This window comes from Ischnura elegans, assembly GCF_921293095.1.
Source record: "Ischnura elegans chromosome 13 unlocalized genomic scaffold, ioIscEleg1.1 SUPER_13_unloc_4, whole genome shotgun sequence".
NCBI lineage: Eukaryota > Metazoa > Arthropoda > Insecta > Odonata > Coenagrionidae > Ischnura > Ischnura elegans.
In genome coordinates, this window is record NW_025791660.1 from 7,057,256 (window position 1) to 7,074,592 (window position 17,337).

General features: G+C 37.7%; 3 protein-coding genes across 6 annotated transcripts in view; 2 read left to right on the forward strand and 1 right to left on the reverse strand.

The window, feature by feature from the left end:
* Positions 1-17,337, reverse strand: part of LOC124173201 — a 323,014-nt gene that overhangs the window by 274,791 nt on the left and 30,886 nt on the right. The window lies entirely within an intron of this gene.
* Positions 1-17,337, forward strand: part of LOC124173198 — a 42,796-nt gene that overhangs the window by 16,517 nt on the left and 8,942 nt on the right. For 2 of the 3 annotated variants that reach the window (XM_046552719.1, XM_046552720.1), the window contains exon 4: positions 14,246-15,972. In XM_046552719.1, the coding sequence (XP_046408675.1) occupies positions 14,388-15,773 (1,386 nt within the window). In that variant the 5' untranslated portion in view covers positions 14,246-14,387 and the 3' untranslated portion in view covers positions 15,774-15,972. Of the gene's footprint in view, positions 1-14,245; positions 15,973-17,337 lie in introns of those variants that run through there. The other variant, XM_046552721.1, reaches the window with a different exon arrangement.
* LOC124173199 overlaps positions 2,059-17,337 on the forward strand; it is a 195,115-nt gene continuing 179,836 nt past the window's right edge. Inside the window, exon 1 of the mRNA XM_046552727.1 lies at positions 2,059-2,132. The gene's annotated coding sequence lies outside the window, so the exon portion shown is untranslated. The remainder of the gene's footprint in view (positions 2,133-17,337) is intronic.

Here is a 17,337-nt window from a genome sequence, read left to right on the forward strand (position 1 = left end):
CCGGAACACAATTTTTGGGTTCTAAAGGGAGGTTATAAGGAGACACCAGTCGACAAAAACAAAGGACGATCGCCTTCACTACGAAAAACATCAAAAAATAACCCCAGATTTTCACTTTTCGAGATAAAAGGCACACAGAATAGTATAATTAGATAATATTGATATTCTACACTGGATATAAACACTTGGAAATGCACTGATAAGAAATAATAACGTATTATTGGAACACGATCGACAACTCGTCACATATGTTCAAGCGTGAAACACAAAACTTCAAAAATAACCAAAAATAAGGCATAGAATGTCACTGAAGGGGTGAAATATAAAGGAAAAGTAAATTCGAAACACTGATTAACCTCAATCAGGACGGATTTTCAATAACACAGGGAATTATAACACAAAAACCAACTCGGTATAACTGAAAACTTAAGACACTTGTAATTGAAAGAAAAATGCACGTAGGGAAACGAAACTTTCACAGGAGCAGAAGAATAAATGGCACTAGAAGCACATGGAATCACAAGGTGGGCAAAGCCACCCCCTAAGATTGGTGGGACTTTGAAATTTCTCGGCAGCGGCTAGATTGAGGCAAACACTAAAAACGCCACAAAAAAAGCCAAAATTGGTTGGATCTTGAATATTTTCACAGTAGGCGGCAGCGGGAACATTCACGGACGTTACTGACATAATCAGCGTCAGTTAATCAATGATTTAGCCACTAAAACTGAGGTTATACGGCAGCGGCACATAGACACGTGTCCTGCTGTGGACCCCCGTCCTCCATAGTAAAGATAGGAAATACTTTCTCCCGCCAATGACTAGTTTAAGTCCAGCCCTGTCAGAGTGCAGTTTGAGCCATAGTACAGTTCCAGTCCAGTTACCCAGCCCAGTAACAGTCCAATTTTAGCCACAGTACACTTCCAGTCATGTTTTCTAGCCCTGTCACAGTCCAGTTTGAGCTATAGTACAGTTCCAGTCCAGTTACCCAGCCCAGTCACAGTCCACTTTTTGCCACAGTACACTTCCAGTCATGTTTTCTAGCCCTGTCACAGTCCAGTTTGAGCTATAGTACAATTCCAGTCATGTTACCCAGCCCAGTCACAGTGCAGTCTGAGCTCTAGCACAGTTCAAGCACAGTGATCCAGCACTGTTACAGTACAGTTCTTCTCAAATTCTAGCTGCCATAGTACAGTCTAGTACAGAAGAGTGTACTGTGACTGTGCTAAACGCATAATTTAGTCCAGTTACAGTGCAGATTTAGTGCAGTCACAGCACAGATTTTTTTGCCTGAGTATCCAGACAAACTGTTTTACAATAGAAAGGTATGACATTTACAACATTTTAGTATGAAAAGTGCATTTTTTTAAATTTTGGCAATTACAACATTTTGGAAATGCACGATTCAAATATTCTTGAGTTAAAATCTGATGCTTTCCCGGCGAATGTATTCGAAAAAGGCTATTCGGACTAAAGGTGGTCTCCCTCCATTCTGCATGAATGGCATTCCTTGGAGGCAATAGAGGGAGACAATGGATTGTGAGCACAGAGCTCGTCGGCTTTCTTATCTGGATTACCCGTGGGGTAGAGGCTAGCCAGTGTTCAGCTCAGAATCCAAACCATCAACTTCATCTTGTGATCACATATCTCTGTAATCTTGCTTAAAATCAACCAAAAAAACGTTTAAAAGATATCTATCCTTCTTATCCATTGTTTTAAGTCGAGAGAATGGCCTTTATTTTCGCCCTAGCGATGTCATAAATTGGCAATACCTACACCTACATTTTTTATGAGGCACTTAAGATTAGATAATCCCGTTCTCTGTGGGTGTAAGGGCCTCTTCCTGAGCCGCAGGACGAGCAGATCTCGTGCGAGTTGCATCGTACTAATTGATCTGCCGTATTTTCTTCAACACCTGTTATCTGAGAAGTATTTGTCCATCATATTGGATTGTAATTTCTTTAAGTTTAAATAGGCATTACAGAAAGGTTTGCTTCGTACGAGTATAATAATTTTCCCATATCAGTGACAGAAGTAATTTATTTTACGTTTCACGATTGTCTTCTCTGTATTGGGAATAGGAGAGCCGAGGAAGGAGCGAATATCGATTTCAACCAGATTGCCTAAACCATTGGGTAAGTACATGCAAACGCATGTAATGTAAGTTTTTTTATGGATTATGCATTACTGTGTGATTGCCTTACTTAAAATAAGCATGCCATTCAAGTGCAAGATTTTATCAAACGCAATCGACCAACTGAGTTAGAGCGTAATGTATGGTAACAATGGATAGTAAATATTTCTCATGTTATATAGAACGTTTTTTTGCCACAGTATACATCGTACTTATTACATAGCATAAAAACACTACTACAAAAATCTATTTTAAATGTAATCCACTAATTTCTTGTCCACGAGACGTAGTCCTTACCAAAATAATATGTACGAAATAGCTTTTTAACTACCTCTATCAGAGGCCGGCATTATTCAGTTCTTATGAACTAATCAACTACTGCTTTTGTTTAAAATGATGTTAAAATCTATTAGATACTCTCATGTTACCAAGAATATCTAAAATTTAATTTTTCAAACAAGTGATTAAATGCATGTTTTATTAAGTCCATATGTTTATATAAAAAAGGGGAAAATGTTTAAGTAGTGGTCTCACTGATTCTTGGTACATAAAACTTATTTAAATATTCTGCAAATATAGCCAGAGAAAGTAGGCGAGAAAAGTAAAATTAAGAAAAGCATGTCCTGAAAAGGCATTAGTTCCCATTTTACTGTTTAATTTTTTTTAGAGATGCAGACACAACTAAATTTTCCCAACAACTACAACAAAACAGACCAGCTGCAATAATAGTCGTAGTTAACAGTTTAAAATTCAGTAACATAGAAACACTTTGCTATTATATACATGAACGACTGAAATTATTCAAGGCCCACACGATAAAATATTGATGAATTTTAATTTATCGCCTGGTAACGCGTTGAATACAATGTGTAATTTAAAGATTCCTTACAGCATTTTTTCATTATTCTACGTCGCTAATCGTGTTTAATTCTGTTTCTCTTCCGTCCGTCTTTTCTTTTGACCATTGTTTTGCCATCAGTTCTTAAACGTGAATGATTTTCAAGTTATGGCCATTTGATGCTATTTCTACTCATATTATAGAAGGGCCAAGAATGGAAAAATTATTCTTTTGCATAAATCCCTTAATGAATATTCTGAATCGATAGAATAATCTACAGAAGTGCTTAAAGTTTGGCATCTATTTTGTCATTGCTCTGGATGTTTGTCGGCATGGCTGTAAGAAACCCATAAGAAGCTTACTTGATAATCGCCTTCCATATTTCTGGGATGCAATTATCACAATCCCAAAAACCCTTAAAACAATACTCTGAGTTTTAAAGTTAAAGATACGATCCTCTTCAAGGTGAGGTGATAGGAGTATAAATCTGAAAGTGAATAAGACTATTTAGAAATCTCCGTTACCATGGGGTGAGGTCCAAAAAAACGCTACATTCGCTACAGTGCGCTCTCAATGGAAGTGCTCCGGAGCAGAGGTCAACAGGCGATACCTTTGCCACGAGAATTTCTTTTCCAAGCGGTCAAGAGCGAAGTCAAAATGGCGGAATGAACAAGGGCAGGTTAGCTGGATTATGACATGGAGGAGATTGTTCCAATTGTAATTAGAGACGATCAAGGTCATTGAATATTAATGGATATTGTCGAATGTAATTAGAATAAACTTTTTTTGGAAGATCGTGGTTCCACAAAGTAAAACAAGGAACTTTGGGCTACATTTCTCATACCTAACCCCGCATACCTCTTCATTTATAAATTCATTACCTTACTAAGGAGAAATGTGGGTGATCTACAGTTTAATAAATTGTAATTTTTCACTTATAATGACTAGTGACTATTATAAAACTTAAATGAGTTCTATTTACTTCATATATCTTCTTTTCCTTTAAATTTTACTTTGTGGCATGAGATGATGTGTCTATATATGTTTTTACAATCGTCTCTACTGATGCATGTCCATTAAATTAATTTTTTGTGGCCTTATGTGAGTAAGGGATGCTTCCAGAGGCATTTAAGTTTATTTTTTAGGAGATAGGAATATGTCTACGGAGAGATAGTGCTTGCTATATATTCATTTAAATCACAGTTAAGGGTGTTCTATCCTAATTCAAAAATCCAAATTCAACCGTCGCCGGATTTTAGTTGCGAAGTCGGCCGCAACGGCCAGTGGAATGGGAAACCTCCTTGGGCGGAGGGGAGTAGTCGCTGAACGAAGGAAAAAAAGGAAAAGACGAGGGGTCGAGCTTCGCTCCGACCGAAAAAAACACCCGGCGCTGTATCAAATTTCACTGCGGAGGTGTGATATTGAGAGTGGTCGGGATTCGGAGGTTGATTTTTGCTCTCTGGTGGCATTAGTCCCATCTCAGCCACTCGGTTGACGTTTCTTGGAAGAATCCAAATACGCACGCTCTCGACGAGGCTGGTAAGTACGGCCGGCTTCTGTGAAGAAAGGCGATTACTTGCATTGTTCTCTCCTTATTCGACTCCCCCTCGAACGGGAGAGCTGGTCAACGCTCTCATCTCAAAATTGTTAGGTGTTCTTCAAAGCATCGTAAAAGTCAATTACGCTAACCGAAATGCGCGTACTTCGTGAAACTTTTTTTTAACGTACAACTTTACATTTTTACGTTATTCCTCAGTATGAATGAAATAGTAACCACCCACGTACATTTGAAAACGTGTATTCAATACAGTTACTTTCCGAAATATGTTTATTCAGTAATCATAGCGCTACAGGGAGAACACTAATGAGAAATATGACTAATAATGAATGAACGAAAATTGATTTTCAATTATCTTTAATATTTATTGATTTATATGGTAAGAATATCATAAATTGCATATTGCATCAGACATCACATACAGCTTTAATAAAGCCAATAACCCTGAATATATCGCATCGGGTAATATTGACTTTTTCTTGGATGTTTTTTTAACAAAATGATGCCATTCGAACTAGAGTTTTTCTGGTCTCTAATTTCTTGTAATTCTGACTGAAGTAACGTTTAATATTCAAAGTGTTCCCTAGTTTTGCTGCAACCGACGTTTTGACCCGATGCGACCGAAAGTGCTACAATTTATTCTCGCTACCGATCCATCGTGGAGACGATTAAAATTCATTCGCTCGAATTTGGCTTGATGAAATCGCCGATGACTCATCTTCCTGGAATACACCCATGTGCAAAGTGTGTATAATGAATCATCAGCTTTTCGCCTCTTTTTGCGCAGAATTATTAGATATAATTGTGAAAATCACAAATCTCTACTTTAATTCTGTTTCTGGAAATTATGCAAGAGATCGTGATACAAGCAGTTCAGTGAAGATGAATAACTGGCTCTTATTAGTCTCCTTTTTCTCTCAGGTGCGTATAAAATTTCCCATGTTGACATTAGGGAGATTTGGAGCAAAGAAGTCTATCAAATTTTTTCCCGTACCCTGAACTATCGGATTTTTTTTCTACGGTGCATTAGTTTTTATGACCTCAGCACTAGACTAGAAAGTAAGAAAAGTGACTAGTAAGCTGCAGTTACTGAGTTCATTAATAAAATATCCAACAAATTTTAATTAGCAAATACACCATCAGAGTGCATCACGATCTTTGAGCAACTTATACCATTTCGAGGCCGATGTCCTTGAACGCAGTATCTATCAAAAAGCCAAAGAAATATGTTATTGAAGTCATTGCTGTGGTGGATGCTAGGAAATTTTACCTAAAAATTGAAATTTATATGGGCAGGTAGCCAGATGCCCTTTCAAAGAATCCAATTCACCTCATGAAATTGTCAAACGCTTAGCAGAGCACATTGACTGCAGAGGAAGAAATATTACCAGTGACAGTTGGTGTACCAGCATGCCTTTAACAGTAGACCTTTATCAAAAAAAGATTGAATATGGTAAGGACGATGAGTAAGAACAAAGCAGACGTTCCTCCTGAATCTCCCCCAAGAAAAAATAGAACCTTACATCATAGGCGAGGGGCAGGGGGGGGCAATTGCACCCCCTCCAGAAGCAAAAATCGCAGAAGTCCTTAAGCAAAATCGGTACTGAATTGAAACGAAAGTATTCAACAAATTTCCTTTAAACCCACGAAAAATGATATGCATTAGTAGGTATAAGATATGTACTTAACTAAAATAAAAATATTTTTTCTATGAAATGATATCAGAAACTAATAATGCGCTGTTATAATTTTCTTAAAATATTTTTTTCATTCACCTTTTTATGCTAAAATGTCACAACTTGGCTTGCGCCCCCTTCTAGACAATGGCTTACCCCCCCTAGTTATGACCCTGGGTATGCCCTTGTCTTACATCCTTCCCTTTTTGCTTTACTCCCGACATTTCCGCGTTGTAATACCTACGTTTCAATAAAATCCATGTAGTATTTATTTCTGCGATTATCCATGACGCAAGTATTACTGCCTCAAGTGGTAACAAAATGCTTCCTGGCTTTATATCATTTTACAATACTATCAAGGGGGTGTGGATTCAAATGATCATCTTTGCTTAAATTATCGCTGGACGGCATGAAAATCGGCCCTGACAGCATTCCTGCTATTTAGTTTTTAAAATGACCTCCTAAATCCGAATATTAACTCTGTTTTTCTCCATCACCCACTATTTTCGGAAGAGCCTCCAATTTTTACCATTTTTCGGTCATTTGGAGAAATTAAAAGGATTATTTTAGCATTTAAATTTTTTCTAGGGGTTTTGAGGGGTGCAAAATTCTGAAAAAATAATATTAATGGTAAAGATGTAGATTTGAGGGGAATTAGTCTCCGTCAATTGTGTAAAAACGCATTGATAATGACCAATTTTGCCATTTTTTCGCAAATTTTCTCGTATTTAAAAATATTTCCAGCTTCTATTTCACATCATCCTCCCCGAAAGATAATAATACAAACCAGCAAGAAACAGCAGTATTAATAAAAATATTTTGCTGTTTAGCATAGCACCAATAATTAAAATATGTAGCAATAGCTCGGAAGATTCACTTTACTACTCTGGCCCCCGCAGTGCCTCTCCCGCTCAGGCTTGGACGGCAATTTTCTTGATTTCGCAGCTAAAAAAAAAGTAATACTTTATAGTTCCACGAAGAATGTAAAACTAAGATTTTATAATTTCATTGGATTAAAAAAGTATTCTTTCTCCTTAATCATGGAATTCCGCAAAGTATCAGCCTCTAAAATCAATTATGTATATTGAAGTTGTCATCATCTTCCCTCGGTATACCTCTAGCGATCGCAGAGTCAACTCTTTCGGTGTTCTAGACAAGGATCCTTTTTTTCCAAGTAATTTAAATAGTGCAAAACAGTAAAAAATGTTTTACTCCGGCTTTTTCCAGGTGAATGTCAGTATGTGGGCTTGAGTTGTGAATATTACCGTGATTTAATATGTAATTAAATTACACGTGTGTAAAATCATCGTCATCGCTTCTGCTATATTTGCGGTGAATTGACTAAAACATCGCAACAATAATCTCTTTCTTTAATTCTTTAAACTGCTTATAAATTTTTCTCTGGCTGCCAAATTGGCGTTCAGGGCTAGGATTAAGCTCCAAGTGTTTGCTGCACCGCTTGTTACAGTAATTTGACCAAATACTTGGAGAAACTATTGTAACATATGGTACGAAGTTGCGCCTATATGGATGCCAATCTCTTACAAAAGGGCATAAAAATCTTTTCCAGTAGGACAATAGCGCCAACATTGAAATTAATTTCTACGTAAGATGAAGGCTTGGTTTTTTTTACTGTAATTAAATGCATTGTTGATAGAAATTATGATGCCATGTGACCCAGAAAAATGGAGACTGTTTATGGATTCGTCAAAGACAAGCTTTGAAGTGGTCCTGTTGGCCAATGGGAATGAGTTACCTTCTATCCTATCTGCTTACTCTGCTGATATGAAGAAGACGTACCGATATATCAGTTGAATCCTTGAGAATACTAATTATCGTGATTATAATTGGTAAGTTTGCGCTAATCTGAAAGTTGTCGCTCTACTCACGGGACTGCAATCAGGCTTCACGAAATACTGCTGCTCCCTTGAATACAACAGCCGCGCCCGAGAAAACATTACATCTTACGGAAATGGCCTCTGCGAGAAAGCTTCACTCATGGTTATGAAAATGTCGCCCATTTTTCCCTGGTTCCGACAGAAAATATTCACTTGCCACCATTGCACATCAAACTAGGACAGATGAAATACTTTGTGAAAGCAATCGACAAGACAGGAGCTGAATTTCAATTTTTAACTAAAATTCCTTGTCTTAGTGAGGCTAAAACCAAGGAAGAAATTCTTTTAGGTTTTTAGAAGACTTATTTTAATTCCCACTTTCTTAGCACTCCTTCATTACTTACTCATTCGATCAATTTTATCTTCATCATTCTTCGGTGGCACCACATTTTGAATGCTTCCAATCATAGACTTCTCTGCTGCTATCAACGTCCAAGCCTCACTTCCCTAGAGAATCACACTCCATATGTAGCGTATGATGAATTGCTTCCTTACTTCTATGCTTGTATTCTCATATGTGAGAAGATTCATCTTTTTGTAGTAAGCCCTCTTCGCCAGCGCTATTCTACTGACTATTTCTTTCTTGCTTCGTCCATCGTTGGTAATTCGGCTTCCCAGGTAAGAAAATCTCTTATAGCTTTTGATTTCTTACCTTAATGTTTGTCCTAGCCTCCTCTCTTTTACTACATACTAATATCTTAGTCTTCCTTTTGTTGATTTTCAACTGATATCTGGCCATTTTCCTTTCTATATTTGTCAGTCTTCTTAAAATTCTTCTCTGTCTTGGCTATGATTGCTATGTCGTCAGCGAATCATAGAATACTATTTTTCTCAGTCAATATTGACACCCAAACCCTTCTCCTTCCAATCACCTAAAACTATAAGGTTTTCTTCACGTCTTACCTGTTTGATTACTGCGGTGATATCTTCATAGACGCCTTAAACTTCTTCATCCTAGTAGTCCGTCGTAGGTATGTTGTAACATGTACCACTACGGTATCTACCGGCTTAGTCTCTAGCTTTACCATAATTATCCTTTTATTTTGGGCAGAACCTTTTTCCCTGAATTTCTATCGTATGCTCCTTATCTTTTACATAATTAACGGAAGGAGGAATATTTCTCGCCATTTTTCAAAGTAAATTAGTAAAGGCATTAGAAATAATTTATCCCCTACGAAATTAAAGCGGGCCAAATATTGGCAAAGTCGAATCCATTAGTTCGGAATCAGACATAACTTAGTCCCAAGAAGATACATTGAATGAATAACACGCCATTTGTACGTTGAAGATGTTGTTATATCATTGAAATCTAGGTCACAATAACTTTTCTTATAATCGTGGAAAATTTGAAAGTGATTGTTTCAATATGGAAAAATTCCGCTCCATAACGTTTGAATCTTCGGATTTTATTTGTAAGTTGAATTAAGTATATGTTTTTATGTAGAGCGTTTGAAAATCATTAATCATTCTACCAAATAAAGTTGTTAAGCATGGAACGGCAACTAAATATTATCTATCGTACAGTGGTTACAGTTATTTGTGAAAGAGGATACTCCTGCGTCACATGCGAAAGGTTTTGTGCTCTCATTCATACAAAGTACTGCGTCAAAAAAGCAACTTTGTACGCAGTCACGCGCACGAGTGCATAGTTAAATAAGTATGATAATCTACATGAAAAAAATCATTTGACTAACCTGGGATTCGAACCCGGATATCCCCGATGGCCGGTCAAATATGCTACCAATTATACCTCGAAGCAACCTTTTTCCTTGAATATAAAATTCTCCTTTTACTTGTGTCTAAGATTCGCCTAGAAAAAAATTACTTGGTAATGTAGCTGACCGGAAATCGGGAGGATCTGGGTTTGAATCGCGGCTAACGAAATGTTTTTTTCGTGGCAAATAACAGTCTTGGTATATATGTATTCTCATTCATGTTAAATAATAGTGGAGTATAAGAACTAAAATTCCCTTCGGAATTAATAAAATGGGAAACATCAAGTAGAAGACCTAACTTCAATGCAGGGTTCCATCCCGGAAGGGTCATACAGTGTACCGAGGGGTAGAGAAAAATTGATCGGGTAATGCTCCTGAGAAATTTTAGTTTCTTCCCAAAGACTACAACCGTGCTGCGGTGATGTTAGTATCATTCTAAACTGAAGAATTTTTAATGAAATTACATTTATTTGTCATACATTTCTAGACGCATTATTATGCCGAAGAATTTCAACAGTTAAATATAATGAGTCTACCTGATCCTGTGCACTAGTATTTTATATGAAGTCTCGCATATTTATATCGCAATGTGGTAGTTTACTCTGACACGAAATCGTAATTTTAGTTAATAATTCGGTCGATGGATGGGCAAGAAAAACTAACTACCTCGTTCAGTCATTCTCACAAAAATTAGAATTGAAAAATCGCTGAAGTTGCCGCCCTCTTCCGAGAAATGTTGCATTCATCATCAGAGTTTCGGTTCATTACGACCTGTAGTGAGAACCATTCATTGAGAGAATCAATCGCTCAGAAGAGTGTAAGCAGCGCGTGAAACAGGTTGTTGGTGAGAGATATACCGCGAAGTTAGTTTGCATAACTTCACTCGAGCGAAATAAATATCCCACATTCAAGTTTTATCCGTGTGTATTGTTTGTTTTCTCGTCATTCCTGCTACAAGAGTAAAATTCTTGCCTTATACTTGTAAAACTGGCTCGCAGGCAGGATCTCGTATATCTATCTTGACGTCATCGCTGTATTACATCGACCAAACATCAACCCCTGCTTAGTGATACGGTGGTTCAAGTTCAAATTCTTTCTTTTGGGTGACTCACGTAATAATTAATAATAGTAATTTTAATGATAAGAATATTTTTATAAGAAAATAACTTTTCGAAGTTTTCCCCCTCGGTTGCAAGTTATCGAGAAACATATATGTCGGAAATGCAAGACAAATAAACCAGCGTGATACTTTTCATATCGTGTTTTGATGACATAACGGTTACTTTTGAAAATATTCTGACACGAAATGAAGATATGCACGTTATATTACCTACTCGGTGAAATATTTATTCTTGATTATCGTCTGCGAGAACTTAAAAGGCAATGGTGTAACCTAGAATCTAATTGATAATGTGCAGTATATTCTCTATATTCATCTTATTTTCAATGCTTGGTTACAAAAAATTAATATATTATAGTCATAGCCAATACATTATCGAGAGGTACTTACTTAAAAGCAGTTTCTCCTTCTGCAGTGTAAATAACATCTATTGTTGCAGGTTTGTAATGACTAAAATGGTTAAAATAATTTGATAGTCTATTTATTAGCTGCATCACGTTATTAGAGATTTTACGTGGATGAAAATACGTGTCTAAAGATATACAAACTATTATTAATGAAGCACACTTCAAAAGGATTTATATATTCACCATTATTCCTAGTACTTCTTTTCCACCTTCCCACATAAGATATGCTTCCTCTTTGATTTCCTTTCACTTTCCATGCATAAGAACAGAAAACTTGAAAACTCGCGCTAGCCCCTTTTTGAAACATGCCGCTCGCAACACAAGAACACAGGGCTTCGGATAATAACGAAAAGAAAACTGTTGGCCTGCTGGGTCAGACGGGCTTCTTAGGTCGAGGAGAGCATAGAGGAAAAAAAACAGATGGAGGGGACACAAGAGACGATGTAGGGGAGGTAGTGAGAGAGACTGCTGTGGGGTGAGAAGCTCTTTCACCCAGAGTGGGGGGTCATACAGCAGCGCCATGGAAGAAAAGATCGTAGGCGCTTGACGTTGAGAAAACACGCTCGGGAAATTGGGCTATAGCGTGGTTATTACAAAGATCACATTGATGAAACGTATCTTATTTCCAAGAAGAAGGAAGAATGTTCTCATTTCCCAAAGAAAAATTCAAATCGCGCTTTCTACGAGGTAGAATTACATCGAGAAAACGGGCGTTTTATTGTGTTTTTCAGTGCCAATAACTAATTAACAAATGCTTTTCAAATATTTTTTTTTCGCTTGCCGAGAACAATAATCTTAGCTTAAACCATATCCAAAAAAAGTTCTCTCCAGAGTGTATAATAAGCGAGCAAATGGGGAGCAACCTGAAGTCTGCAGAGCCGTTTTTCGCGGAGGTATAGAACACCCTTAAATTAATATCCTACCTGTGAATGCCAGTGTCTTTGTATAATTAGGATTATGATCACCATACGACCATTATTGTACCAAAATATTCTCTTTAATATTAATGATATTTTATTATTGATAATCAAACCAAAACAAACGCAATGCTAACCATATTATAAATTTTGTCTTTTTTTAAGAATCAGGGGGAAACGTGCACCTGTACTCCTCCCCGAAATCTGGATATGTACTCTCGTAGTCTGAGCGTTGTGCAACTAAGGAAATTTTACTCTTTAATAGGAAACAGAATTGTTTTTTCTATCTAATTTTCTACTAAAAATATTCAACATGTGATGATTAAAATTTAGTAAAGTTGTGCTCCAATATAATATATATAATATGAGGCCGCCTCTAAAATCTGTATAGGCTTCTTTTTTACTGAAGAGTCAGGGGGAGATAATAAGTGGATGTGAGGAGTACGTAAGGAAGACAAGCAGGGGTGGTGTGGGATGATTGGGACAAATCAGCTGGGCCTAAAGATCTTATCTTTTATCTCCTTACCCGGGGTGCCCTGCCTTGGAATATTTAGGAAATTCTTTGCTAAGAAATGGATTTTGACAGGGTTCTGCTTCTCGATAACTGGATATAAGTTTATGAAAAATAACAATTTCGTAAGATAAAGTTCTGTGAAAGGTGGGAAAATCACAGCAAAAAATAATTTAATAATGTAATAGGGCTGCTTTTCTTCAACTTCCGATGTGTTATGAACAGAAGACGAAGTGATTAATTATAAATTATTAAATTGCGAAATACTGAGCGCACTTGTGGTGTTCTTTAGACATAATTGCAGCGGTGATTGAGGAATTGGTCGTGCCTGCGGACACGATTTACTATACCTTCTTCATGGTATGTTTCCGCTAATGACTTCAATCAATTTTGGCTTTCTCCTGAATCTCTTTACCCTTTTGAAAATTTGTCCTAGCCACGTCTTCACTTCAGCATAAAGTTTGAATGATGGATGGATGGAGATAAGAGGATCACCAACTGTGCATGTCAGACGGAGTCTTTTAATAGGAGCTATTGTCCATTTTCAACATATTTCAAGGTTACGCAGTCGATTCGGTAGTTCCATGGTTCAGTAAAGTAACATAATGTAAGTGGTGGTGTGTACGGGGAAGACAATTTAGAGCAAAGAATTGCATTTGTTGGAGGAGATAAGGAAGTGAGGAGGAAAATCTGCTATAAGCATGCGCTCAATGAATGGCTCCAAGGAGAATAAGACTGCGCTTCATTTGACGAAAGAAATATTAAACTTTAAGTGCCCTCCAGAAAGTAACAAAGCAAATATTAATAATTTTTTTATGTATTTCCACCCATGCCGGCATTTGCTATTAAGTTGTTACTCAGGAACATTTTTTCTATTTGAATACAAGAGGGCAGCACTTTTCCACAACATTTTCATGCGTATGACCCGTTTCGGCTCACGGAGTCATCATCTGGTACAAGGATTGTTCATTAAATACTGTGGAAAAGTGTTACCATCTCCAATTTAAATATTTCGAACTTCCACCATGTAGCACCTGCATCTGTTGATTTTCATCTATTGGTCTTATTTCTTTTTTCTGTTTTTTCAGCAGCCTATTTTCCCATCTTATCATGTCACGATAGATTTTCGAGCATATCTTCTCTATTTTCATTCGAACCTTTCTTCCCTCACTATCATTGGGTCCGTAATAAACGATCGGTATTCCTGCTTGGTAGAATACTTTCAAGACATTTTCAGCGCAGCTATATCTATTTTGGTCTCCAGCGGAATTATTATCTCCTCATAAAAGCAATTATTATTAAATAGTTATTTCATTTCAAAAATGCCATTCCAGAGTATTTTCCTTATCATAATATTGATATATTTTAAAAGCGAGATATTTGTTCTTGAGTCATATTTATGCTAGTTGTTATTTTTACACACCTCTATCGACATCTTTTAAGGTAATTTCATATTCAATCTTTTTCTTTGCAGTCATATTTCATCCTTTCATAGCAACACTAAGATCGTGTGTTACTTCTCACTGACCAACGCCATCACGCCTGGTTCCCATTGGAAACTCCCTGTATTCTGAATCCAACATACTCTTAAATAATTATTTCATTCTTCCGAAATAATGGCAAGCAACATTTCTGCTAGCAGTGCTGAGCAGTTTGTTGAGGAGAGGCTTCTTGTTGGATTATTAACTGGTCCTTTGCTTCAGCATAAAGAGCTGCTGGACATTTTAGAAGATGTGGATGTACGGCACGCGCGGCAAAGAACACTCTTGCACGTTGGGGTGGGACTTGGAAAAACTGACTGGGTGGAGGAGTTATTAGCAAGAGGAGCCGACACTGACATTACAGATGACAGTCAACAGAATGCATTGTCTTCGGCTGAGGAGATGGTGCAGAAGTACCCTGATGACGTAGAACGCTCAAAAGTGCTGCAGTTGGTGACGTTGGTTCACAGGAGAGACCAAGTTATTAGGCGTCGTCTCCAAGCATCTTCGAGTAGGAGCACTGATCATGCAACACCCGTGGCTATCCCAGAATGTGATATTGCATCTCTCAAGTCCTCCGTGGACTCATTGAGGCGAGAGATGAAATCTCTTGTAAATCAGTTGAGCTCATCGTTGGAGGAACTCAAGGATCAAGTGTGTGGACGTGATGCACTGATGCGCTGTCTGGAAGGAGCAGTGACGTCAACAGCGGAGGATGTGACGTTGATCAAGTGTGTTCTTATTGGGGAGGCATCTTTAAGTCAACCTACATCCGATCCGACCAGAGCAAGGCAGGAGTGTGTGGACGCCATGATGAGAAAGACTAGAATAATGTATGGAAATGGAGTTGATGGAATGCGTAGATTGTATGAGAGACTGTATGATGAAGATGAGTGCACTGCTTGTATTATTAAGTTTTTAAGTCGGGATTATCGGCTGAAGGTGATGGTGGACTTTGAATCTAAGTACATTGGAAGGATGAAGGAGAAGGTTGTGCGATTAGATGGGTCTCAGGGGAATGGGAGTGGAATTGCTAGTTTTTGTGATTTTGAGAGTGAGACTGTATATTTGGGTGCAGAGGATTGTTCTGGTGATTGGGAGAATGCTGTATGTCGTAGGTTAGCATGGGCCCTCTCACAATTATCCCTAAAATTAGTTTTTGATAATGAGGGGAGGCCATATAGCAAGGGAGATGTGGAACGAGAGCGAGAGTGGATGAGGGCTCTAGAGGAGTTGGAGGAGAGGAGGAAGAGGGTAGGGGGATTAGATTTTAATATCGATTATGCATTGCTTGGGAAGACACTGAAGGCAAAGGTATGTTGGCTGGCGGCAGCTGTCCCTTGGATTATCGCTTTGTATGGATCCACAAGAGGAAGAGACATGCTGCAGAAGAATTACCATCTCCTCCTCTCTCTCTATTCTAACAATGTGATAGGAACACTTCTAGCCAGTGCAAAGGTGGGTCCTACGTCTATTTATTACAGTTTCTTCTTTACATCATGGTCTTCATTAAAACATTGAAATCATTATTTGAAGCTGTTTTAGCCAATAAATCGGTAAATAATAAATGTAAATGTAAACATCCTTTTGAATAATTGAAATAATTGTTCGTAATTTAATTGTCCATGATTTCCCAAAAGTGGGCAACTCATTGGTTTTCATGTAGAGGTGAAATAAAATTTCTGGTACATTGGAGTTCATCCTCTCATGTGTTCTATAAGTAGTTTGATTTAATGAGTGTCGGGTTTTGTAGTATTAGAATATTTAAATGCAATTCATTGTAGGCAAACATTCTACTTCTCAATATTCCAAGATGAAGATTTCTTGTTAGAAGGTAACATGTTTTTGAGATCTTATATGTCATAAGTTTAAGAAAGTGGCTTCAAAAACTAACAAACTCTAATCTAATGGATAAATATCGAAGTTAAAGATAAAATAATATAAGGAAATTGAAGAGTCCCTAAATTCAAATCTATGATATATCAATCTAGTGATTTTTATGTGAATTCCAAACAATAGTGAAAGTCTTCCAGTATTTTTCACTCATAAAATGAATGATTCATGTAGAACATGGGTTTGTTCGAGGATGTTTAATAATTGTTGCTTATAGAGGTTAATGTCGCTCTCGTGGGGACTACCGATGGTCAGTCGCCCTAATGAGGGTTCACCCTCGACTTCGAGCCTAATCCGACCCTTTCCCGGGGTCCGAGCTCGCGACGGATGGACCCAAAACACCGGGAGGGCCCCCACCCATGTGGGCCACGTGTAGTACAATTTTGATTTTATAGTTCCTCTCGTGCTATCAACAATTTATTGCCTTTATCATCTTCTTGATGACACCAGAAATACGGTCCTTTTTTGATCGTCTTTCTACGATGATTTTCAAGAATTTTGTCCAATGTGCGCTAAAAGTCCCCTTTTGACTTGGCAACGGCGCAGCCATCATCAGTGGGGTGAGGTGAGAAAGCCCTATCGGGCCCAAAGCGTCCGACAGCCAAGAATGCCAAACTGTGCCCTGACCTTGGATTTGGAAAATTTTATGCTTACTAACTTGAATGTAGGCGGAGATTTTAACATAATTTATATGGAATGGGAGACTTTCAGCTTTATTCGTGTCCTGGCGTGTTTGGATATAATGAGCAGAAGCCTCGACATTTGGTCTACTTTACATTCTTCGATTTCATTTTCATTATGAATTAATAGTCTCTGGTTTACGTTTAGTACCTAAATTAACGGTCACACTTGGTCGTATAAGGAGATTTTTTAGTTTCCTTGCCTTGCAATCAGGGATGCCGACTTAGGAAAAATATTGGGGGGGCCCAAACCAGGGATATTGCCCGAGGAAATTTTATAAGTATTGAGTTTTATATTTTTTAAGCATTATAGAAGACTCATATGATCAACATTAGAACAGTGATAACTTTAATCTCGATATCTGGACACTCCGGGGAAAATCAAAAGGCTGACACATTTTTTTCTCACACCCATACCGAATTTTTGAGGGGTCTCGGGCCCCCTCAGGCCCCATGGAGTCGGCACAACTGCTTGCAGTATTACGAATGTGATATGATCCTATTTCTGAATT